The sequence below is a fragment of the Saccharomyces kudriavzevii genome (genome assembly GCF_947243775.1).
Source record: "Saccharomyces kudriavzevii IFO 1802 strain IFO1802 genome assembly, chromosome: 13".
NCBI lineage: Eukaryota > Fungi > Ascomycota > Saccharomycetes > Saccharomycetales > Saccharomycetaceae > Saccharomyces > Saccharomyces kudriavzevii.
This window is the reverse complement of record NC_079284.1, coordinates 897,158-921,530: the sequence shown is the minus strand read 5'-3', so window position 1 is coordinate 921,530 and position 24,373 is coordinate 897,158. Positions and strand designations below refer to the sequence as shown.

The following is a 24,373-nucleotide window of genomic DNA, read 5'->3' as shown; positions in this document are numbered from 1 at the left end:
CACACACACACAGACTCACACTCACACTCACACCATCACTACCACTACCACCATCACTACCACTACTAACACCCATCACTATTACACCATTAGCATCACCATCATCATCACTACCACCATCACTACCACTACCACCATCACCATTACTAACAATATCATCACCATCACTATCATCACCACCATCATCATCACTACCACTTTCTCTGCTATTACCCTATCCACCACTCAAACGGACTGTAAGAACACCCTTATTGTTACCCTGACCATGTACCCCACGCTTTCTCACCCCACCACATGCTTTACCACCTCTCATCCATAACATCACTAAATACGGCCCTTACCTCAGCGGTTTATACCCTGGGTCATTTCAACACTAAACTCATTATATTTCACATTTATGTATCTATATCGTGTCCTTGTATCCTGAATAGTATATCCCCAAGTTATCACCCTCTCACCTCTTCTGTAGCCCGAAATACAAACACGTGACCAATATAAGCCCTTATTATATAGTACTAAACCACCTCTCATCTATAACATCACTAAGTACGGCCCTTACCTCAGTGGTTTATACCCAGGGCCATTTCCACATTAAACTCACTGTATTCCACATTTATCCATCTATATCTCATATCTGTATCCTGGATAGTATATCCCCAAGTTATCACCCTCTCACCTCTTCTGTATCTCTCAATTACTATCACCTTACTTTGATACTACCGCGTGGCACACCCAGCCGTTCATACCTAATGTCATTACACCAAACTCATACTATCTCACATCTAACACTTCATACCCCTTATCTGCATCCTGAATAACATATCCCCAACTCACCACCTCCTCATCTCTTCTGTATCCCCTAATTACTAACTCCTTATTTTGATACTACCGCGTGGCACACCCAGCGGTTCATACCTAATGTCATTACACCAAACTCATACTATCTCACATTTAACACTTCATATGCCTTTCCTATGCCCTAAACAACATATACATGCACTCGTCATCTCCACACCTCCTCTATAATTACCAAACACTACACTCCATTACCTCCCATATATACAATAATCGTAAACTATAAACATACACCACCCACCTTACTTAGACCATCACCCTATATCCATCATGTATCCCGCCTCATTAAACCGGCTCTTAGTCATTAAATCATAATATCACATCCAGCACAAACTCACACGGATGCTACAAAATACTGCCATATCACATCTCATCACTATATATGGCCCTCACCTCAGTAGTTTATATCCTGTGCTACTTATTCTCCCTACCTATTTCTACCACATCTAACTATCTATAATCAATTACACATCCTTGTGGACCATACAACTGCACTCAGTACTTCAATACTCTAACACCTTGACTATACATCAGCTTCTGCATTACGCCATTGTTAACATAGACAATATATACAATACAATCACCACCATCACATCACCCCCATGCCCTCCACTCTCTAACATCATACTGCTCCCATCAGCATATCATTGCTAACATATAATACAAAATATCATCACCTCAATTAGCCGCCATTGCAGTATTCTCAATATATTCTTAACATAACACCACTACATACGCACACGGATGCTACATAAATTAATCCAATCACTTTAACCCCTACTCAAATTCCATTATTCATCATCATACTCTTCCTCTCCCATTATCTCCTTTCTTCTTATATATCCTTCGCATACTACTCACCCGCCACATGAACATAAATAAATATCACCTAAGTCCAAGTTTTATGTCCCAGTATCTCCACTCCATGCACTACACTATAATACAACTACATACGCACACGGACCATAGAATATAACATACTCATATAGCGCTACCATATAATATCATTACTCTCATTTTCCTATAATTAATCTCTCCATTTTATATTTTTTAACTATTTTTCACTTTTCATAAAATATTCACCAGTCATAAGTAATCCTCATTAATCTTCACTAATCATTATTTCATTTATACTATCCATCTATACCCCCTTTGTACCTCGTAACATATACTATCCCTTTGGTTACTCAGTAAATTGCATTCACGAAATGAACTTTACACAATCTCATTCCGTAATCCATTCCGCCACCGTTTCAAAAATACCATAATTGATCGAGAGGTTTATAATATTAATATACACATATTTAACTATATACACCGTCAAATCATATTTTTTTGTTTTTTCATTCCTTCCTAATGTCCGTAGGATTTCATTAATAAAAGCGTGTTACCTATTTGGCAATGGTGTAAATACCGTCCTTGGATAGAGCTTTGGAGATGGCTGGTCTCAATCTGGTAGAGTACCATGGAACACCGGTGATCATTCTGGTCACTTGGGCTGGAGCAATACCGGTCAACATCGTGGTGAAGTCACCGTAGTTGAAGACAGCTTGAGCGACTTCGACTGGGTAGGTTTCAGTTGGGTGGGCGGCTTGGAACAAGTAGTATTGGGCCAAGTGAGCTCTGATATCAGAAACGTAGACACCCAATTCAACCAAGTTGACTCTTTCGTCGGATTGAGCTAGGGTGGTGGTGGCAGAGGCACCAGCAGCTAGAGCGGCGACACCAGCAGCGATTGAAGTTAATTTGACCATTGTATTTGTTTGTTTTGGATTGTTTCTTTAGTGCTGATATAGGCTTAAGTAGAAAGAAAATAATGAAGGTGTATTCTCAAATATAGCAGATTAAAGCTGCTCTATTTATATGGTTTTTTTGGTCGGCTTGCTAGTACCCAAACGAATTAACGAACCTCACCATTTATCCCTCACTCTTTCTCATCTTACCTCTCGCATCCATATCCGCTGTCGCTGTGGAGATGTGCTTGGAGATGAGCCTGGAGATGCGCCTGTCTTTGAACGACCTGTCTTCCATAGATTTCGTATATGAATGCATGCTTTGCATTGCCTATATTCTCTCGTATGTGCCGAAGAGAAGAATGCTAATTATAGGGAAGCCGGGGTACCTTAAAAAACCCTTTTTCGTGCCTGCGATACTTCCTTTTTCGGTCAAAGAGAAGATCCGCGTGTTGGGTTTGGACCCTCGTTCAGAAGCTCATTGTCTAAGCCTTGATTGATATGCGCTAAACGGCTTCCACGGAAAAATAGTACCCGTGCTCTCTGCAAATTAGAACTTGAGCAGTTGACATGTGTGTTATGAATCGTACCCTGTAGGGGTATATATGATTTCGTACCCAACAGCAAAACTGTTGATGAACTAATATATGGAGACAAGTCCCCACTCCGCATGCTGATTTTTTCTGTTATCCCGCAACCTCTCTAGTCAGTTCTTTGGCATCAAAGAATATTTGGGCAGTGCCTACTGTGCTTTCTTCGGTTGCCACAGAGAAGTTTAAAGATCCCTTTTTCACGTGAACGGTTGACAAATGTGTTGGGAATCGTACCCTGTAGCGGTTATGACTTGGTACATCATCAGTGAAATTGTTGGTAAACTTGTGTACTTGAAATGCGCGGGAAAGAGCTATCATTGAGATGGTGGCTACTTTTTCTGGGCCATAGATACCATGATGACGAAGGAATGTTGAGAACAGTTCGAGCAGGGCCTAAATATCTGCGTGGTGGGAATCGTTGACGCCTATATACTATGCATCCCCTCCACAATGAATAAGAGAGAACAGAAGCGTCACCTCGAGGGCGAATTAACCAGAATTGCGTTTAAAATCTTCCCTCCCGTCGCGCCTCGGTAGGAAGCAATTTATACGGTGAATAAGTATAAAATGCAGCCCAAATATATTTTCGATCGAAAGTGTCTATCCCTATTCAGGAGGTCTCAGAGTGACTAAATCAATGAGTACATATCCATATCTACACCAACGGATTTTTGGTACATGTTAATCGTGCTTCCGAATGTATGCTCATAGTCCAACATCTAAAGATCTAGGCAACACAGGCAAAACAGCAGACGCGGTTAAAGAATCGCCGGCAATCAATTCCGTCAAAGAAATGCTCTTTATTCTTCTCGACTTTTTGCTCAAACATATACAGATTCATTCCCGTTACGACCTGATTCCACCCATTAGAACCATTTTTCTTGCTCTTTATAATAGTAACTAAATATTGCATCTCACCCTTCTTTCTCGTCAATGCAATTCTGTAGCTCCAACGACTGTATAATCATCAGGAAACTGTAAAAAAACTTGAAATGGAAGGCCGAAATTTCATGAAGGTAGATAAATACAGATAGGAAAGTCTTCGAAGTAAGGAATGACAATTTTCTGCGCTACAGAAATCTAGATAGACTGGAAGCGCTAATTGCCTCTGAAAGTTGAATATATTACAAACAAATTGAGCTCCACCTTCCCTCAGTGTTGACTAAGTTCCGCAGTCGCTCCACTTCTGTAAAATAAGCTTTGAACGCATCGACGCATCCTCAATGTAATGTGCTGAGTCCCTAAATTATATGCTTTTTGCACCATTGTCCCTCTTCAAAGAAAATAGTCTTAGAGTGGCTGAGAACTGAGGAAGTTTTTCTACACGGCACGATTATGGTATGAATATATAATGGCGAACAAGAAACGTGAGTTCTAACTCATGGATGAAGCAGTAAGAAACAGATAAAGTGAACCAGTAGGAATTTTCACTAAGCTGTAGCGGCAATCGTATTATTATCCGCGTATGAAATGCCACCTGGCTGTAAATATCATAACAGAACCAAGTAAAGCTTTATTCTGGAGATGTCCTTAACTAAGACAACCTTTTGAGATTCGAGATTTTTAACGGGCATAAGCCCTGTGCTCTTCTCATCTTCCACTGTGTTGACGAAAGATAGTACGGTCTAGCTCATGGAACACTTTTTGATATTAGGCAGCAAATATAGTGGACCACTCTTTTATGAGATATCTAGAAGTAACATTGCATCTCCATTAGGAGTGGCAATTAATTCCTATATAATAATGCTGCTTTATCAGTTCATATGGATGTCTATTCCAAAACTACAGAAATATGCAGTTTTTACCCTTTGACTTTTCTAGCAAATTGGATCCTGATCAGCTTTTGTTAATGGTTCCAAGAACCTTGTTCATAACGCCGGCAAGAATCATCCTAACGTGAATTCTGGGCATTAAAACGTAGAAGTTAGGAAACATTCTGTTTGTGATGAGCAGTCCGAGGTTATTGAGTACAATGGCGGTCCTAGAGAAGCTCAGAGAGTCTAAGCTATATCAGAACAAAATGCAAAATACAAGAGTGAGCAGTCGCTGAAATTATGTCCACTATATCCATTAATCTAAAATCAATTGGCAATAGTGACTCTCATTGAACTGAGGTTGTACGATAAGAATGATAGATGTCAAATCTGGAAATTGAGTTTAAAGAGGAATATTCGTTTACCAGGCGTTTTCCAGATCTATATCATGTATGCGCGTCATGATAGTTAATCAGAAATATCAAAAGTATATCAAAAACTAAAAAATTTTACTATAGAAAATTCCTATCAAGATAACGTGGAAATGAAGATTTAAGTTGGTGATAACAATGATCTCACTATTTCGGATATCATATATTGTTATTTATGGCATGTGATGATCTAACTGTACATCGGATCATGACGTTTTTGTGGTATCTACAAAGATTTTCTGCCGCATTTTTTCAGAAATTTCCCACGGAAAAATATTTTCACGATAAGGCGGTGACACTCTATGAACTCTACCAATCTTGTCCTCTCGTTTCTTGATTTGAAGAGATATTTTCTTATATTCATCAGGGTGATAATGCTATCGCTGCTACCTTTGATTTGAAAAATGTGGCCAAAATTTGTATTCAATGAACGTTAAACGATGCTCATGATGATAACAGAACAGAACTCTTTTCTCAGGATTACCGATAAAGCTGATTAAGCTATGCTAATGATACGCGCTATCTTTTATTTTCTATCATGAAGCTTCTAGACGAGTGTAAAATGTCTTCGTTGACATTCTGGTGGGAACAGAAAACATTAAATCCTGCTATATATGGCAGGCATATGCTATTACCATAATTTTTGGATTGAGAATGTACCTCAGAATAACAAACTAACCAAAGGCAATGAGAGTCAAAAACGTTTTATTATTAGGGTTATCCTTTGTATCAGTTAAAGCCTCACCAATTGAAAAACTATGGAAACGGTTTTTAGCCAATGTGCCAGCTGAAGAACAAATGGTAAACACAACCACTTTCGTTTATCCTCAAACGCAGTCAGCAGAAGTGTTTCCAATGGATACATGTAAAGGTATTACATTGGAAGATGCTACCATAGACCAAATGCAGAATTATTTTGATAAGGGTGTCTTGACGTCAGAGGATGTTGTCCGCTGCTACCTGGACCGCTATTTTCAAACTAACTCGTATGTTAACGGTGTGATGCAGATCAATCCAGATGCTATTTCGATTGCTCAGGAAAGAGATCGTGAACGGGCAGCAGGAACTGTTAGGAGTCCATTGCACGGTATCCCCTTTTTAGTCAAGGACAATTATGCCACGAAGGATAAAATGGATACCACATGTGGTTCATGGATGCTATTGGGTTCAGTAGTACCTCGTGATGCCCATGTTGTGTCCAAATTGAGAGATGCTGGTGCTGTACTGTTTGGCCACGCCACATTAAGTGAATGGGCAGACATGAGATCATCAGACTACTCTGAAGGCTACTCCGCTAGAGGTGGCCAAGCACGTTGTCCTTTTAATCTTACTACGAACCCAGGTGGAAGTTCTTCTGGTAGTGCCGCATCAGTCGCCGCCAATATGATAATGTTTTCATTGGGAACCGAAACTGACGGTAGTATTATAGATCCTGCAATGAGAAATGGTATCGTTGGTTTCAAGCCAACCGTCGGTTTAACTTCAAGATCTGGAGTAATTCCAGAGTCAGAACATCAAGATTCAACTGGGCCCATGGCTAGAACTGTTCGTGATGCGATATATGCTTTCCAATACATGTGGGGGGTTGATGAAAGAGATGTATATACTCTGAACCAAACTGGTAATGTTCCAAGTGATGGTAATTATGTGAAATTCTTGACTGATAAAAGCGCTCTAAAAGGCGCTAGATTTGGTCTCCCATGGAAAAAGCTTTGGACGCATGCGAAAACTGATGAAATTCCTAGGCTTTTAGAGGTTATCAAAATAATTCAAGATGCAGGGGCTACCGTTTATAACAACACTGATTTTGGAAATTTAGATGTGATCTCTGATGAAGGCTGGAATTGGGACCTGGGATCGGCAAATGAGAGTGAATTTACTGTGGTAAAAGTCGACTTCTACAATAACATCAAAACCTACTTGAGTGAACTGGAAAACACGAATATTCGCTCTCTGGAAGACATTGTCGCATATAATTACAAATTCACTGGCAGCGAAGGTGGGTACGATAGTACAAATTCTGCCTTCTCATCCGGTCAGGATTCTTTCTTAGACTCTTTGAGTTGGGGAGGTATCAAGAATGAGACTTACTGGGAAGCTGTTGAATTTGTTCAAAGGACTTCCAGAGATGAAGGTATTGATCATGCACTAAACTACACGGATCCTAACACTGGTGAAAATTTCAAGCTAGATGGTCTGTTGGTTCCAAGTGGTTTGTCAATTACCTATCAGCAAGCCGCCAAAGCTGGTTACCCGATGATTACCTTACCAATAGGAGTGAAGAAAGCCAATGGAAGACCTTTTGGTCTTGGCATAATGCAATCTGCATGGCAAGAACCTCAGTTGATTAAATACGGTTCCGCTATCGAAGATTTGTTAAATTACAAATGTAAGCCACAGTACTATGAATACTTGGCAAAGAATATCCCCGTTATTTGAGATGAAAATCGAGTTTATTTTTGTCAGAATTCTAATCGTTCGCTTTTCCTTTTGTTCGTTCACTGTATTTACTAATTTTCAGTGGTAATATGTTTCACGAAATTTTTATTATTGCCATTGTGCGGTACCTCGTCTTGCGGCCTAAAAGATTGTAATACTTTATGTAACTATAGATATTTACGTTTCAATTTAATTAATTTGATTTTATTTCGTCCGGATGAATTTTTTAAGGGCAATATACTGCGATGTATTAACGCTGATGAATCAATACTGCTGAATTCCCAACTAACATATTAAAACATGATTAAAGGAAGCCTTTTCAGCTGCTGAAGTAGCCAATAAAAACAACAAGTTCCGAACGAGATTCGGGAACGCTCGCCCGATATATGCTAAACTGAAGCTGCATGTAGCCCGCCAGTCTCGATAATATACTTGTGTGCCGCTTGCGAGAAATTGGCCCCGAAAACCTTATTTCCTGCAAGGCGTCTTAGCAAATAAGGGGTCGCGGGGTAATGCAGCGTGGGGGCACTGTGCCTGTCGGAATCTTTTTTGGTATTTGCCTTTGTGCCTGGGTCCCCACGCCATCCCACCACTCGGTTGCTCTCTTCTTGGCGTGGGCACCGTCCCAGTAGAATAAGCGCAACAATCTTCTACATTTCGCTACCTTCAGAGAAATCATCGTGTTTTGGGGGGTGGGGAAAGATGGGATGGCTACCAGCTCAAAATCTGAAATATCACCCAATTTCATTAAGTTTCATATATAAATAGCAAGCAGCGATTGTAGAACTGTAGAATTGTCGAATAGATTTTTCTCGGTATTGTTCTTCACATTCAGGGATAAAATAGATATAAAAAGAAAAAAATTAACAATATAAGAAAATGACAAAACAAGACGAAACAAAAACTACCAGTTTGAATGCTAAAACTCTCAAGAGTTTTCAATCTGCCTTACCAATACCTACTTACAACAGAGAAGGTGTTAAACAAGGGATCGTCCATCTAGGGGTCGGTGCATTCCACCGTTCCCATTTGGCCGTTTTCATGCATCGCTTGATGCAGGACCACAATTTGAAAGACTGGTCCATCTGCGGTGTTGGTTTAATGAAGGCAGATGCTGCGATGCGCGATGCCATGAAGGCCCAAGATTGCCTGTACACCGTCGTGGAGCGCGGTATCAAAGACGCCAATGCCTACGTTGTAGGTTCCATCACCGCTTATATGTACGCACCCGATGATCCAAGAGCTGTTATTGAAAAGATGGCCAGTCCAGACACACACATTGTATCTCTGACCGTCACCGAAAACGGTTACTACCACAGTGAGGCAACAAACTCTTTGATGGCTGATGCTCCCGAGATTGTCAACGATCTGAATCACCCAGAGAAGCCGGACACTCTCTACGGGTACCTGTACGAGGCTCTATTACTGCGTTACAAAAAAGGCCTCACTCCCTTCACCATCATGTCGTGCGATAACATGCCCCAGAACGGTGTCACGGTCAAGACTATGCTTGTTGCGTTCGCCAAGCTAAAGAAGGATGAAAAATTTGCTGCTTGGATTGAAGACAAGGTCACTTCTCCCAACAGCATGGTTGATCGTGTGACACCACGCTGTACCGACAAGGAGCGTAAGTATGTCGCTGACACATGGGGAATTAAGGACCTATGTCCGGTTGTTGCCGAGCCCTTCATCCAATGGGTTCTTGAGGACAACTTCTCTGACGGCCGTCCTCCTTGGGAACTTGTTGGCGTCCAGGTCGTCAAAGATGTGGACTCCTATGAATTGATGAAGCTGCGTCTGCTTAACGGTGGGCACTCCGCTATGGGATACTTGGGATACTTGGCAGGCTACACCTATATACATGAGGTTGTCAACGACCCAACTATCAACAAGTATATCCGTGTTCTAATGCATGAGGAAGTTATCCCATTGTTACCCAAAGTGCCAGGCGTCGATTTCGAAGAGTACACTGCGTCTGTGTTGGAAAGATTCTCTAACCCAGCAATTCAGGACACCGTTGCCCGTATCTGTTTAATGGGCTCAGGTAAGATGCCTAAGTACGTTTTACCCTCCATCTACGAGCAGCTGCGTAAACCAAACGGCAAGTACAAGCTATTGGCCGTATGTGTCGCTGGTTGGTTCCGTTATTTGACCGGTGTGGACATGAACGGAAAACCATTTGAAATTGAGGACCCTATGGCCCCAATTTTGAAGGCAGCTGCTGTTAAGGGCGGTAGAGATCCCCACGAATTGCTGAACATCGAAGTTCTTTTCAGTCCTGAGATTCGTGAAAACAAGGCCTTTGTTGCGCAGTTAACCCACTCGCTCGAGACAGTCTATGATAAAGGGCCACTTGCCGCTGTGAACGAAATTCTAGATCAAGTGTGAGCTTGAAAAACGATCTGCGCACCTCGATTGTAATGATTAGATATCTTGTATAGATTATGTATTTTTTGTATGTTTTGTAGTTTTGTTAGTCAAGTAACGTGTCACATGCCTGTAAGTATGCACTCTTCATTTAGCAAGTACTCAAGAACTTCCGTCTTGTGTAGCCATCACCATCGCCATTGGCATCGCCGTTTATGTTTCCAGCAATATAGTTCTCCGCTTCCATTGATGAAAAAGAAAAGAAGTGCGCACTACGTTATATCAGTTGAGAACTTTTTCGTGATGCAGATATATATGCATGAGCATAAATCTCCAAGGCTCTTCATAAATTCGTGAAAATTAAAGTAACATATTTTTATGTAAGATATAATATACAACGTTGCCCTCCCAAGACAAACATATGCACTCAAAGATCAATCAGAACTCTTCGAGAACTTCAAAAATTTCTTCCAGTCCTTCTTCTGAGTCGCAACTTCTTCGGAAGAGCTTCCTCTCCTTGAAGGTGGCACCCAAGATGCAGATTTCCATGGTTTCACACCGTCCTCATACAATAGTTGAATCTCCTCTAGGGATAACCCAATTGTTTCTGGTAAGAAAAAGAAAACATACAAAAACATAGCAACCAAGCAGCCCACAAACACATAACCATAGTAGAAATGGATAGATCCGGTAATAAATGGTGTGAAGAAACCAATCAAAAATTGCCATAGCCAGTTAAAGGCAGTCGAAATCGACATAGCTCTAGACTTGACCTTCGAAGGGAACGACTCGGCAACCACAATATAAGCAACAGGAGCCCATGTACTTGCAAAGCAGAATATGTAGAAACAGGTAAACACAATCATAGCATTACCTGCACCCTTCGAAGAAGGAGCATCCTCACCGTGTGGGTAAAGACATTTCACACCGATACTTGCGAAAATGACCATACACGCCATCATCCCAGCTGCCCCGAATAGCAGACACTTACGACGACCAATTTTGTCCACGACCATAACGGCAATAATAGTGGAAAAGAAATTCACTGTACCCAGGACGATTGAGGTCTCGAAACCATCAGTAAGCCCGACTGATTTGAAAATGGTAGTTCCGTAGAAGAAAAAGTAGTTCTCACCGGTAAGTTGCAGGAAGGTCTGTATAAGTATCCCGGTAATCAAACGCTGAAGCACTTTGGTTTTCACTGAGAAAAGCTCTTTCCATGAGGCTTCCCCTAGCTCCCTTTGGGCAAGCACACCAGCAATAATTGCTTCTGCCTCTCCATGTACCCATGGATCTTCTGCTGAAACCTTGTTGATCTTGGCAATGGAAGCACGTGCTTCCTCATGTTTTTCACGTTCGATCAGATATCTTGGTGACTCTGGAACTAATAACATACCAATGATGATAATCAGGGCCCACAAGAAGCATAGCCCAAGAGGCACCCTCCATTGTGCGGTGTTATCGTATTTTCTTGTCCCATAAACACTACAGTAACCTAGGAAGATACCAAAGGTCATGTTCAGTTGATACAACGAGATAAGCCCACCTCTTAGGTCCTTGGGAGCTATTTCAGACAGAAGCATCGGACACAACACCGAACAACCACCAGCACCGAGACCATAAATAATCTTACCAACAAAGTATTGGTACCATTTGTGGCTTGAACTAATCTGGATAATAGCACCGATCATATACACCAACACCACGATCACAATTGCTAACCTTCTGCCTATTCTGTCGGCCAGTTGGGCAAAAATAAGGCCCCCTATGGCACACCCAATACTAAACATTGCTACAAGAAGACCCATACGCACGTTGCTCAAATAATACTCTCCAGTGCTGTGCTTGTAGGATCCGAAGTTCATTTTGAAATTGTCCATGTTGATGAAGCCTGCGGTAATACCACTATCCCAGCCAGGTAGAAACCCCCCGAAAGATATAGGAATACACAGTAGGTAGATGGTAAGATAGCCCAGAAAACCTCTCTTTGGGGCTTCCAGTTGCCCTATATTAAGGACCTCGTTATCATCGAGCTCATCCGACCACTCTTTCTCTACAGGTGGTGCCACATAAACGTCATCATTGGAAGCATCTCGAACGTTTGTATCACTCTCAACAGAAAATTGCGAGCTAGGCATGTTTTTTTTTTGTTGTTCTTTTTATTTTTTGTTTTATTATCCTTTGATCCATCTCAAGAGGAAGATCGATCCAGCCTGAAATAAGTTCCTACTACCTTTGCTTTTTATACCCCTCGTCGATGGCAATTGTTTGAGGGGTGAAGCGACAATCTTACACCATTGAGACGATAAATTTCGATCGGATAGCAGTTTTTTTTTTGGTACTCTTCCGAGAAGATCACCTTCAGAGACTGCTCTCCTTTCATTGGGTTCTTTTCGGTCTTACACACCAGTCAAGGACATTATTATCTAATTTTCTCTTCGAGGGCTTACGTCATGTTGGATTAGGCAGCACTCAAACTCACTGGCTAGCTAGCTGAGAAACCTGTGCACAGTGAAAGTGACCCCACACTGTCTTGTGCCTAGGTGCCTTGGTGCCTGTGCAGATGATTCCGGCAACCCCACGCTAGTAAACGCATACCCCACCCCCACATATTTCATTTAGCACCCCGAATTTTAACTCCGATACGCTGCCCTCGATGGCCTCAAAGTTAAACTAAATTTAGTGCTGCCAGTGAGATTTCGTAAGGAGAAAGGAGTTTGTCCTTAGAACTGAAGCAATAGGTTACAGCGGATGAATGAGCGGTGATTGAGGTTTCGTGGTTTTTGGGAGCATTGGCTTTCGTAAACGAAAAAAAATACTTACTACATACTTTACGAAAAGTTTTAATAGATTTGCGAGTATGCCAAAACATGGCAATGAATGTAGCGCTGTAGGAATGCGACAAGTAATCATAATCTAAGCGCGGTTTCTTAAAAGATGCAATCATGAACCGATGGGAGGTTAGCTTTTGTATTGATTCGGGAAAGCAGTCTGCAACTCGTACGCGAAGGTGCATTTCCTTTTCTTTTGCTTCTTTTTTTTTCTCTCCCATCTTCGGGCGCATTTTTATGATTAATGGTAGTAAATTCCCTTACTTGCTGAAATTTCTTGGTTTAATTACTTGATGATAACATCCGTTTTTTTTTAATCATTTACTTTGAGGTTCTGAGAATAGGCTTATTTCTCCTCCATTGTGATAATGTATTGCACACACTCTTTTCTCCTCTCTTCAACCTTTTTTCACTAAAAACCTTGCCCAAATTGGTTCGCTTTTTTCAATGTGCTCTGGATTCTCTTTAATGTCCTCAAATATAGATTCAAGATCGACTTCATGCGGACGTAAATATCTCGTCTTTTTGAATAGCTTCCAGAAAGTGAATAGCCCAATCGCTAATGGAATGATAAAGTATCTAGTAAAAATGACTCGATATCAAAGTGGCCGTGCATGAAGTTGTAAAAGCCACCGGTAAAGAGGAAAATGACGGACATGATACCGGAGAACCAGGCAGCAAAAGGGGCTATACGTGTAGAACATGGTAGATCTGACCTGCTGTACCCCTGAGCCTTCAAGGCCCTGTCCATGTGGATGTGATTCGCCGAAATTAAAATCCAGCGCAGCAGTGTGTTTGAAGATACCAATTCCTGGAACCACCCAAAGACAGTGGCCGATGACTCTGAGCACGACATGTACGCCAATGGCAAGAAACTGGAGATAAATATGACACCAACATATGGAATGCCTCTCTTACTCGTCTTCAAGAAAATCTGAGGGGCCTGATTTTTCGTGGCTAAGCAGAACAAATTTCTGGAACCTTCGATAATAGCCAAGTTCCCTGCTGACCATGCCGAAGTTAAGATCAATGCATTAACAATATGGGGTAAAACTTTGATCCCGGCTCTGTTCATTGCAATAACAAATGGACTGGACTTTGCAGTGCCCGTTCCAGTAGCAATCAACTTATCGTTGTATGGTACAATCAATGTTAGCACGAAGACTGTAACCAAGTATAAGACAATAATACGTAAAAAGACGTTTTTGGCACCGTGGAAAATTGCATATCTGCTGTTTTTGGTTTCACCGGCAAGAATGGCGATATTCTGAATACCGGAGTAAGAGTAAACCACAGAAGAAATAGCTGCCCAGAATCCTACAAATTTTCCTATATGGCCAGCCACCAAGTAATTTGCAAATGGACCGGGATCTCTCCAGTAGTGGAATCCCAGTCTTTCTTGGCCTTTGACACCACCTAGGTCAATAACCAACCCTGATATTATCAATATAAAGATCAGCACGAGCTTTAACCATCCAAATACGTACTCGATTTCACCGTAGAATCGAATTGTGTAAATATTTGTCGCCACGAAAAGAACTCCAAATACAGTTATAAATACTGCAGGGCTCACATCCGTCCAATATTTCATGATAACCGCCGTGGCTGATAATTCGCCAGGCATTAGTGAGGAATATGTAGATATCCAACCAAATGTGAAACCTACCGACTCGTCTATAAACTGCTCGGCATGTCTGATGGTTGCTCCAGTAGCAGGCATGAAAGAAGCTACTTCGGCAATAGCAATTTGATTACAACCGACAACAATACCAACAAATAAATACGCAATTAACAGGCCAACAGGCCCGATTTTCTTCAACGTACCACCGGAGGACAAGAACAGACCTGTGCCAAAAACACCGACAAGCGTCAACATCTTAATATGGCGCTCTTTTAGTCCTTGTTTAAGCCTTGTCCTATCATTGTAAAGGACTCCTTGCTTCGCCGTCTCACTCCCGCATTCAAGTTCTTGCTCATCGACATTTGTTTCACAGATCTTAGATTTTACCTTTTCTTGGCTCAAGCCAGACGCCTCTCCACTCTCAGACATTTTTCTATGCTGCCATTTTGAAAAGCATTTTCTTAACAGTAAAAAGTATATTCTATGTATTTATATAAGCAAATTCTTTGCACATGCTGAGTTTGATTTCAATAAACCTGGGAAAATATATCATCACTTCCCCTGCTTATCGTCTCAACTTCTCCCATATCAAAAACGTCTTAACGCTTTGATTGCTGTTTTATGCTGCACTATTCAGAATCTCTCGGCACTCCAAAACGCTCCGTTGATCCTGCTCTCGCTTTTAAGTTTTGTAGCCGCACTCAATCAAGTAATTTATTTTTTTTCCTTTTTCCGCCGCAACTAAACACAAAAGGGAACTACCTTCATTGGCAGCTCATTTCTTTATCTTGTATTGCAACCAAATGAAGATAAGAAATAGCAGAAGCTACGAGAGCAGATATGACTATGTGATGCCAACAATTGACAGTGAAGCGAATGAAATAAACGTGTACTGAGCTGAAATGAGCGGAGCTGAATATACTTCCGAACATATACCATGATTAATTAGTCTAGTCGAATTCGCAAAATTGAGCACATTTTTTATGATTTTTCCACGACCCTGAATAGGAGTTATCCTGAAAACAATTTTCTCCACATGGTAGTCATTGATCTTGGTACGTGTATGCAATGGCAGTCCGTCACTGAAAAATCACAGGTATTTGAGGTACAACCTCTCCAACATGACCGTCGCTTTACTCATATGTCTCCCGTCCCTTACTATTAAGAAACAGCATGCCTTACCTTTGTTTGTTCTTCCACTGCGCACTTCGGTCCATAAAACTCACAAATCTGTTGCTACTCAACGCCATCTCTTGTCAATGGTCGACGATGGTTATAGCGATCCCGCCGTATACAATGCCATAATGTCTTCTTTTTTTTTTCATTCATTCTAACGCTCTTAACCGAAAAAGTGAGGCTAACTAGAAAAAAAAAAATGTGTACGAGTTTTCTTACCAGATCCAGCGGCATGGCGTGAGCGCAAGTTAGCGGTCCTCGAGCGGACTCTTCCTTTTTGCGATGTCTCAAATTTTTTATATTAGCCTGCTCGAGAAAAGGAAGAGTTTTTGAAAGTAATCTTCCTATTTGTACTTTCTCATAATTTTTACGATGGTTTTGTTCTAATAAAGGTGAGTAAGTAACCGCGTCGAAAGTTGGCACTTGAACTTTTTTTTTTGAAAAGTATCAAGATGGATGTGTTGAAGAGAGAAAATGAATCGGACAAGTTTACTAAAATAGAGACTGAGTCTACAACGATACCAACCGGGTCAGATAGGTCTGACTCGTTACTTAGGAGAGTGAAGGACTCATTCAAGCAAAGCAATTTGCATGTTATACCAGAAGACCTTGAGAACAGTGAGCAAACGGAGCAGGAGAAAATTCAATGGAAATTAGCTTCTCAGCCCTATCAGAAGGTCTTGAGCCAAAGACACCTGACCATGATTGCTATAGGAGGTACTCTAGGGACAGGTCTTTTCATCGGTTTGGGCTACTCTTTGGCGTCTGGACCCGCAGCTTTGCTGATTGGTTTTTTATTAGTTGGCACCTCTATGTTTTGTGTCGTTCAAAGCGCTGCAGAACTCTCCTGCCAGTTCCCGGTTTCTGGTTCTTATGCCACTCATGTTAGTAGGTTCATGGATGAATCGATTGGGTTTACTGTGGCCACCAACTATGCCCTGGCTTGGTTGATTTCCTTTCCGAGCGAGTTAATTGGTTGTTCGCTTACAATCTCTTATTGGAACACAAGTGTAAACCCAGCTGTTTGGGTGGCGATTTTCTATGTTTTCATCATGGTTTTGAACATGTTTGGCGTCAAGGGTTTCGCTGAGACTGAATTTGCCCTGTCAATCATCAAAGTTGTTGCTATTATTATCTTTATCATTATTGGTATTGTGCTGATCGCCGGAGGAGGACCTAATTCTACCGGATACATTGGCACTAAATACTGGCATGATCCAGGTGCCTTTGCTAAGCCAGTTTTCAAGAATCTATGTAACACCTTTGTTTCCGCAGCCTTTTCATTCGGTGGCAGTGAATTGGTGCTGTTAACTAGTACAGAATCTAAGAACATCTCTGCCATATCCCGTGCTGCCAAAGGTACGTTCTGGAGAATCGCAATTTTTTACATCACGACGGTCGTCATTATAGGTTGTCTAGTGCCTTACAATGATAGTAGGCTGCTCAATGGTTCGACAAGTGAAGATATTTCAGCTTCTCCCTTTGTCATTGCCCTGAGTAATACAGGATCGATGGGTGCAAAAGTTTCTAACTTCATGAATGTTGTTATTCTTGTTGCAGTGGTTTCCGTGTGTAATTCGTGCGTCTATGCCTCGTCAAGACTAATTCAAGCTCTAGGTGCATCTGGCCAGCTTCCATCAATTTGTTCCTACATGGACAGAAAGGGGAGGCCTTTAGTTGGTATCGCGATTAGCGGTGTATTCGGCCTTCTAGGTTTCTTGGTCGCTTCAAACAAGGAAGACGAAGTCTTTACATGGCTCTTCGCTCTGTGTTCCATTTCATCTTTTTTTACTTGGTTTTGTATTTGTATGTCGCAAATAAGATTTAGAATGGCATTGAAAGCCCAAGGAAGATCCAAGGATGAAATAGCCTACAAATCTATGCTAGGTGTCTACGGGGGGGTTCTAGGATGCGTGCTAAATGCTTTGTTGATAGCTGGTGAGATATATGTGTCAGCCGCCCCAGTCGGTAGTCCCAGCTCCGCCAAAGCTTTCTTCGAGTATTGTCTAAGTATTCCGATTATGATTGTTGTTTATGTCGCACACAGGATTTATCGAAAAGATTGGAGAAATTGGTATATCAAGAGGAGTGATATTGATCTTGATACCGGTTGTTCCATCGAAAATCTGGACCTTTTCAAGGCACAAAAAGAGGCAGAAAAAGAACTCATTGCTTCAAAACCATTCTACTACAAGATTTACAGATTTTGGTGTTAGACTCTCTTGCATATGTAACTTTTAATAGATTTTGCAAATCGATTTCTATTTGTTTTTTCTAATTAAGCGTTGCCTAGCGCTTGATTAGCCATGCGGCGCCGCCGAGATCTTTCACGCAGGGTTTTTTTTCTCGCAGCACGGCATTCTGAAGTGAAAAATTGGAAACTGAAAAATTCGTCTCGAAGTTTTATTCATCGTACATTTTCATTGAAGTATTAGTCACACTTCTGACAGCAAAAAATGTCATCAAAGAACCTTTTCTTTACCGCTTGATTACACTTTTAGGATCAGAGGCTTAGTTCAACCAAGCTGATCAGAACCATTATTCAACATAATTGGAACCAGTCTATCACTAAATTGCGTGAAGAGTTGAAAAAAAGATGGTACGTCTTCCTTTAAAGCAGCTACTAGAGGATAATCCTAAGAAGGTTCTTGTACTTGATGGTGGTCAGGGGACAGAGTTGGAAAACAGAGGTATTAAGGTCGCCAACCCTGTATGGTCAACTATTCCGTTCATTAGCGATTCGTTTTGGTCCGATGAGTCATCTGCCAACAGAAAAATTGTCAAAGGAATGTTCAACGATTTCTTGAATGCTGGTGCCGAGATATTGATGACTACCACTTATCAAACAAGTTACAAATCCGTTTCTGAAAATACTCCCATCAAAACCTTATCAGAATACAACAACCTCTTAACTAGAATTGTTGATTTTTCTCGGGTTTGTATTGGTGAAGACAAGTACTTAATTGGCTGTATTGGTCCATGGGGCGCTCATATCTGTTGTGAGTTCACAGGAGACTATGGTCCTGACCCGCAAAGCATTGACTTTTACAAGTACTTCAAGCCTCAGTTGGATAACTTCAATAAAAGTGATAAGTTGGACTTGATTGGGTTTGAAACTATTCCTAATGTCCACGAACTAAGGGCCATTTTGTCTTGGGATGAGAGTATTCTATCTAAACCTTTTTATATCGGGTTATCTGTGCATGAGCACGGCGTCTTGCGAGATGGCACTACCATGGAAGAAGTTGCAAAAGTTATTAAGGGCTTGGGTGACAAAATAAATCCTAACTTTTCGCTTCTGGGAATTAACTGTGTTAGCTTCAACCAATCTCCTGACATTCTTGAGTCTCTGCATCAAGTTCTGCCTAATATGGCCTTACTTGCTTACCCCAACAGTGGAGAAGTGTACGACACTGAGAAAAAGATATGGTTACCAAATAGTGATAAGCTTAATAGCTGGGACGCTGTAGTTAAACAGTACATTGGCAGCGGAGCTCGTATCATCGGTGGTTGTTGTAGAACAAGTCCAAATGACATTCAAGAGATTTCCACTGCTGTCAAGAAGTACACTTAGTGTCCTTTTTACCATGTGGAATAATCTCAGCATTATTTATACGTTAAGAAGCCGACACTTTATTACTTTAGATATACTTTATAAGGCATGAAAGCCGCATTTTTCTTGCCCTGTACAAGAATTCTAGAGAAGCAGAACTCTTGATGCCATTTGCTAACAACATAGCAAATGATAATCTATCCGGTGAGGGTTCACGGTACGCATTAGTATGGCTGGTAAAAGAAAGCAGTCTAAAATTCTCTTCCTGGAAGATGTATTTTTTGCTATGGTCCGCAGTATAGGCAGGGCACTCCCTCCCTGGTAATGAGTCGTAATTAGTTTATATTTTCTGTGGTTGATTGTTTGAACCATTGGAAATTCGGTATTACCAGAGAAAAGACGGACCACTAGTTCGGACATCGGATATAACTTCGTACGATAGATAGCAATCAAGAGAAGTACCCTCCGGTTTATATACGCAATTGCAATTTCAATCTCTATTATGATATCATTTCTTTACTCTAAGCACGCCTCGAACCTCTGCCTTTGCTTGCTTCCTATTTGTCTCAGCTGATCATACAAATCACGATTAAACGTATCTGAAAGCGGGCTCCGATAGAGGAACGGCATGTCACCCATGAATGGTGCAGGAATCTCAATCGGCACCCTACAGGTAAGCTGTTATAATGAAAATTTGAGTTCGGCCAGGAATTTTCTACGGAATATCAAGTCTTTCAGATCTATATCCTCGTGGATAGATTGTGTAGTTTCCCAACTGATCGTTTCATTACAGCTATTGGATCAGAACGTTTTTTTGGCAGGTGTCGATATCTGCTCCTCAGCAGCTCTGTAGATGAGCTTGTTCCATGAAAGGAAGATATTGTCATGGTTGTCATCACCGATATCATTCTACAATCTACGATCTTGAGTGCATCCAAGAATATTTTAGAGCCGCCTATGACAGACGTTCAGGCATATCATTTCAGTGGTGGATATCATAGTCAAGAACAAACGTCATCTTGAAATTTTTGGTCTCTTCCCTTTTGAGTTCACCCACATGATATACAAATGGTTTATCGAGAAAAGATCATCGTTGTAGATACCGGGGCGACAGCTTGTGCTGCTGTCGCGCCTCATACGTACATGTTAGTGTTGATTTCTAGTCGTGCGATAGCCGGATAAAGGATATGAGCACGATTATTCGGTTCTTTTGAATGAAAATAACGGAAAGAAGGTAGAAAACTTCAAAAGTCTCTTTTTTGAGTGATGGAGATCATATACCAACAATCGATAAAAGAATAAAAAGTGTTACTAGGCCCTAAATACGGGGCCATGCGCTATATCGATGTCGAGTAATGCTGATCGTACTAAATCGGCGATGACGAATGCAAAGGAAGAACCTAAACATTCCGCAACCAACAAGTAACTTAACGCGCACTCTATGGAGGAGGGCGGAACACATCTTCTTTTAGTTCAGTTCTTAAATGAGCAAAAAAATTGATCGCTAAAGGATACTTCTCGCTCTATCAAGCGACCTAGCGGCCGATGGTCAAAGATTCAAATTTATTTTTCTATTAGATCGATGGCAACTTCATTGGGAGGTATAGTTACCGAGTACAGCATGTGAAGTGAGTTAAATAATTTCCCGTATGTGCTCAACGGCAAAAATAAGAGCCCCTAAATCGTTCTTCGATAGACCCAATTTTAATGAAAACTCCAAAGAAGATGAACATTGAGCTTCATTTGAGATGAGTGGTTCACGGAAATCATTCTTTTACACATACAGGAAACGCCTTTGCGTTCCTATACATCGTCATACGTACAAATGTATCATTATCAAAGAAGGAAAAAAGTGCACCTTCTAAAAAAAGAACGACTTTTCCACTGATGTTTCTTCGGCCACTTTGTTCGAATGGAACATCGCATCTTATTCGCATACGTTGGACTCACGGTTACCGCATCGTAAATTTGACAGTTTCCTTGCATATGAGCAAATATCTGTGCTTGCCCCTCTACCTATTCCCATTACTCCGGTAGTTGAACAGTACGGACCTTGGATATTTTCCAATTACATTATTCCGTTTTATTTTTTGGCCTTACCGCGAGGAGTCTTGTTCGAAAACCGGGTGCACTTTTGTGCGCTTTATATAACCCACAAGGGGGCCGTGCAAACAACATAACTTCAACTCGCAGCCTCTTCTATTGTTCATGAACAATGGGTTCCTAAAACCTGCATGTAGGAGGGTGGGACTCATGATTATTTGCACTCCTTCCTTATCAGTGTGCACTATGTACACTGTACTGTTTTTTGGCCCCTCTAGCATTGTATTTACCAGTACATTAACCATTCTTAGCGTGCCTTGGACAAGTTGCTAGGGTTTTTCTTTTGTCTTATTTGAGTAATTATATAAGCACGCCTAGTCATTTTTTTAACGACCCCTAGGGTCTTACAGTAGCCTGAAGATTTCTATGGTAGGACAACGGAAAAAAAGAGGAAGTAAAGCTCGATTTATATTGGGGCATGCTTCTTCTGTTGCAAAATGAGTTGGGGCTTATCTGGTTGTGTGAAAAAATTGTACTGTTACCGTGAACGCTGGTTTTTCTTCCTAGCTTTCCGTGGGGTTTATCCTTAAACCTAATAAGGTCGTGAGCACTTTTGCTGAGTTTTTTAGAAAGCAGCAATTTTCTCAAACGAAAAAAAAAACCAAAAAAAGGCAAAAATGGACTATAGGAAACCACTGATCTTAACTAGCCTGGTATAAGCCTTTCAAATTGCACCCCTTAGCTTGTAACACCCACTAGCATGTTGATTCGATGCCATTTTTGTTTGAAAAGAAACTCTTATTTTAGAGACACTTGTTTGTATAAATATTAGTCGTCCATCTCAACTATTTGAAAAGGTCGATTAACTCTTTTGTTATAGCATAAGTCTTTTGATATTCGATAAACAGAGACGAAAAATAGAACAGACATAGACTCTGTAATAAAGAACCCCTTTGTTATACACTCGTTATTAAAATTATGGGAAGGATTGCAAAGTTTCTTGGGAATCCAGGTGCTAGACCTGATGTTCACCACCGAGCACCCCTGATTGATTGTAACCAATTTGAGGAATTTGGTGATTCGAAGGACGATAAGAACAATGACATGGTCAAAGTTATTAGCAATAGTGATGAGAGTACAGATGACGAACTATGTAATGTAGATCTATCCGCAAGTGGTGCGATCTACACTAGTAAAGGTTTCACCGGGCTAAGTAAAGGTTTCACAGATAAATCCCTGGACTTTTTAGTGCGAGTGGGTGGTTCACAAGTTGTATTTTTCATAGTCTGGGTTATCGTTATCATTTGGATAGTAATTGGTATTGTTTACAACGCGCCTTTCAATTGGCAAGTCGTTATGCAGGACGGTCAGTCTATTCAAAGTTACGTCTGGGATACCTTATTAATGAGACAACAGCTAATGAGTACACACGAGCAAATATTGGTTTGTGGTAGATTGAGGTCAAGATTAGGTTCCTTCAAGAACTATTTAACTAGAAGTTCTCCAAAAGAAGGAAAGAAAGAAGATTGCACAGTTGAGACCAATGAGATTAACTCTGTTGGAGAGCACATAGACCCAGCTGTAGTTAGTGGAGAATTGCCGGTGGAAAATTGGTATGATCGTCTATCTAATCTAGCAAGTGAGTGTATGGGTTCGATCACGGCAATGGTGATCTTTTGGATAGGTATTTTCGTTTGGATTGGTTGCGGTGCAATTCCAAAGAACGCCGGTAACACTCCACCTTACACAGGTGAAACTTCTGGTAGTAATCCAAGGTTGAAAAAATTCAGTGATGATTGGCAAATGTATATTAACACCGCTGTGGCAGTCTCCATTTTAATCTGTAGTACTTTCTTACAGAATTTGAGGGCCAGACATGATGACTTCATTGGCAGATTTTTGATTCGTATCTTTGACATGGATGAAAAAATTGACTATCATATAAGAAAGCACTTTAATGACTTTAATACACCTCATCCAATTGTAACAGTCAAGTCCCATAAGAGATCAACTGCAAGAAAGATGATTGATTGGTATGCTGATATTATTGGCACTGGTGTTGGTGTTGCCATTGGTGTAGGTGTTTTTGCCGCCTGGATTGGTATTGGTGCGCCATTGAAGTGGAACGATAATTGGTGGTTGATTATTGGTACATACACAGGTTTAGTTGGGTTTTTAGACGGGTTCGTTTTAAGAGAAGTCTATTTTAGAATTGTTTCACACGAGGAGGAAAACTACTCTGAAGTGGCGAGGGAAGATCTTGAATTGTTTGAAGAATTGGGACTCGAGTGTCCGGAAGAGTTTACTGGTAAGGCTCCTGAGAGGAACTCCCTTAGCTACAGAATTTCTCAATATATTAATAAGATCTGTTCAAACCAATGGAGTGTGCTTGTATCTGTCTTGATTATCATCGGTTTGATTTGCGTTGCGTCTGGTCTTCGCTGGAGTACCACCGGTCAATTAATTGCTAACACGCCAACTATGATTATTGAAGAATTCTTCTTGCTTGTCCTATTACAAGCACATAACTGGGCAGACCGTCAAAGAAGAGTGGAGGTATCTGCTTTGTTCGCACGTAGACGTATTCTTCTAGCATACGTGCAGAAACGTTTTCCATCGGTTTGGCCTTAAAAAAGCGTTAATGAATATTCGATAGTTAGGGAGGAAAGGGTCGGAATTTTATCCGTGGGCGAATTCATTGGCATTAAGGAGGTTAGAATATTTCCATAGGGAGATACCAATTGACCTTAAGCTTTATTTAGATTACATATAGTCCCTCTTTTTCTTCCCTGAGTTTTCTTTTTTTTTTTGGATATCTAGCTTTCTTGATATATACAGACAAATACATTCAGGATAAAATGTGTTTTTAACTACGTGTTGTTCTTTATGTAAACAGATTGAACGGCACTGTATTGGCTGCTTTTATGGATTGATACGCACCATTGGCCGCATTTTTGATATGCTTTACCATCGCTAT

The 24,373-nt window shown here is 40.9% G+C and overlaps 8 protein-coding genes across 8 annotated transcripts; 5 read left to right on the top strand and 3 right to left on the bottom strand.

Annotated features, from left to right (window-relative positions):
• Positions 1–2,246: 2,246 nt before the first annotated feature.
• On the bottom strand, positions 2,247–2,609 carry SKDI13G4570 (SRP1/TIP1 family protein; the record flags this gene model as incomplete). Its single annotated transcript, XM_056230580.1, has 1 exon — positions 2,247–2,609. The coding sequence occupies one exon, from the start codon at positions 2,607–2,609 to the stop codon at positions 2,247–2,249; it is 363 nt and encodes a 120-aa protein (XP_056084485.1).
• A 3,759-nt stretch (positions 2,610–6,368) lies between these two features.
• On the top strand, positions 6,369–7,805 carry SKDI13G4560 (uncharacterized protein; the record flags this gene model as incomplete). Its single annotated transcript, XM_056230579.1, has 1 exon — positions 6,369–7,805. One exon carries the CDS (start codon positions 6,369–6,371, stop codon positions 7,803–7,805), a length of 1,437 nt encoding a protein of 478 aa, XP_056084484.1.
• An 879-nt stretch (positions 7,806–8,684) lies between these two features.
• Positions 8,685–10,193, top strand: SKDI13G4550 (mannitol dehydrogenase family protein; the record flags this gene model as incomplete). Its single annotated transcript, XM_056230578.1, has 1 exon — positions 8,685–10,193. One exon carries the CDS (start codon positions 8,685–8,687, stop codon positions 10,191–10,193), a length of 1,509 nt encoding a protein of 502 aa, XP_056084483.1.
• A 413-nt stretch (positions 10,194–10,606) lies between these two features.
• Positions 10,607–12,310, bottom strand: SKDI13G4540 (sugar porter family MFS transporter; the record flags this gene model as incomplete). The annotated part of the gene is made up of 1 exon (XM_056230577.1): positions 10,607–12,310. The coding sequence occupies one exon, from the start codon at positions 12,308–12,310 to the stop codon at positions 10,607–10,609; it is 1,704 nt and encodes a 567-aa protein (XP_056084482.1).
• Positions 12,311–13,562: 1,252 nt separating this feature from the next.
• SKDI13G4530 (uncharacterized protein) lies at positions 13,563–15,053 on the bottom strand (the record flags this gene model as incomplete). The annotated part of the gene is made up of 1 exon (XM_056230576.1): positions 13,563–15,053. One exon carries the CDS (start codon positions 15,051–15,053, stop codon positions 13,563–13,565), a length of 1,491 nt encoding a protein of 496 aa, XP_056084481.1.
• A 1,199-nt stretch (positions 15,054–16,252) lies between these two features.
• Positions 16,253–18,016, top strand: SKDI13G4520 (amino acid permease; the record flags this gene model as incomplete). The annotated part of the gene is made up of 1 exon (XM_056230575.1): positions 16,253–18,016. The coding sequence occupies one exon, from the start codon at positions 16,253–16,255 to the stop codon at positions 18,014–18,016; it is 1,764 nt and encodes a 587-aa protein (XP_056084480.1).
• A 380-nt stretch (positions 18,017–18,396) lies between these two features.
• On the top strand, positions 18,397–19,374 carry SKDI13G4510 (uncharacterized protein; the record flags this gene model as incomplete). Its single annotated transcript, XM_056230574.1, has 1 exon — positions 18,397–19,374. One exon carries the CDS (start codon positions 18,397–18,399, stop codon positions 19,372–19,374), a length of 978 nt encoding a protein of 325 aa, XP_056084479.1.
• A 3,000-nt stretch (positions 19,375–22,374) lies between these two features.
• FET4 (Fet4p) lies at positions 22,375–24,027 on the top strand (the record flags this gene model as incomplete). Its single annotated transcript, XM_056230573.1, has 1 exon — positions 22,375–24,027. One exon carries the CDS (start codon positions 22,375–22,377, stop codon positions 24,025–24,027), a length of 1,653 nt encoding a protein of 550 aa, XP_056084478.1.
• Positions 24,028–24,373: the final 346 nt, after the last annotated feature.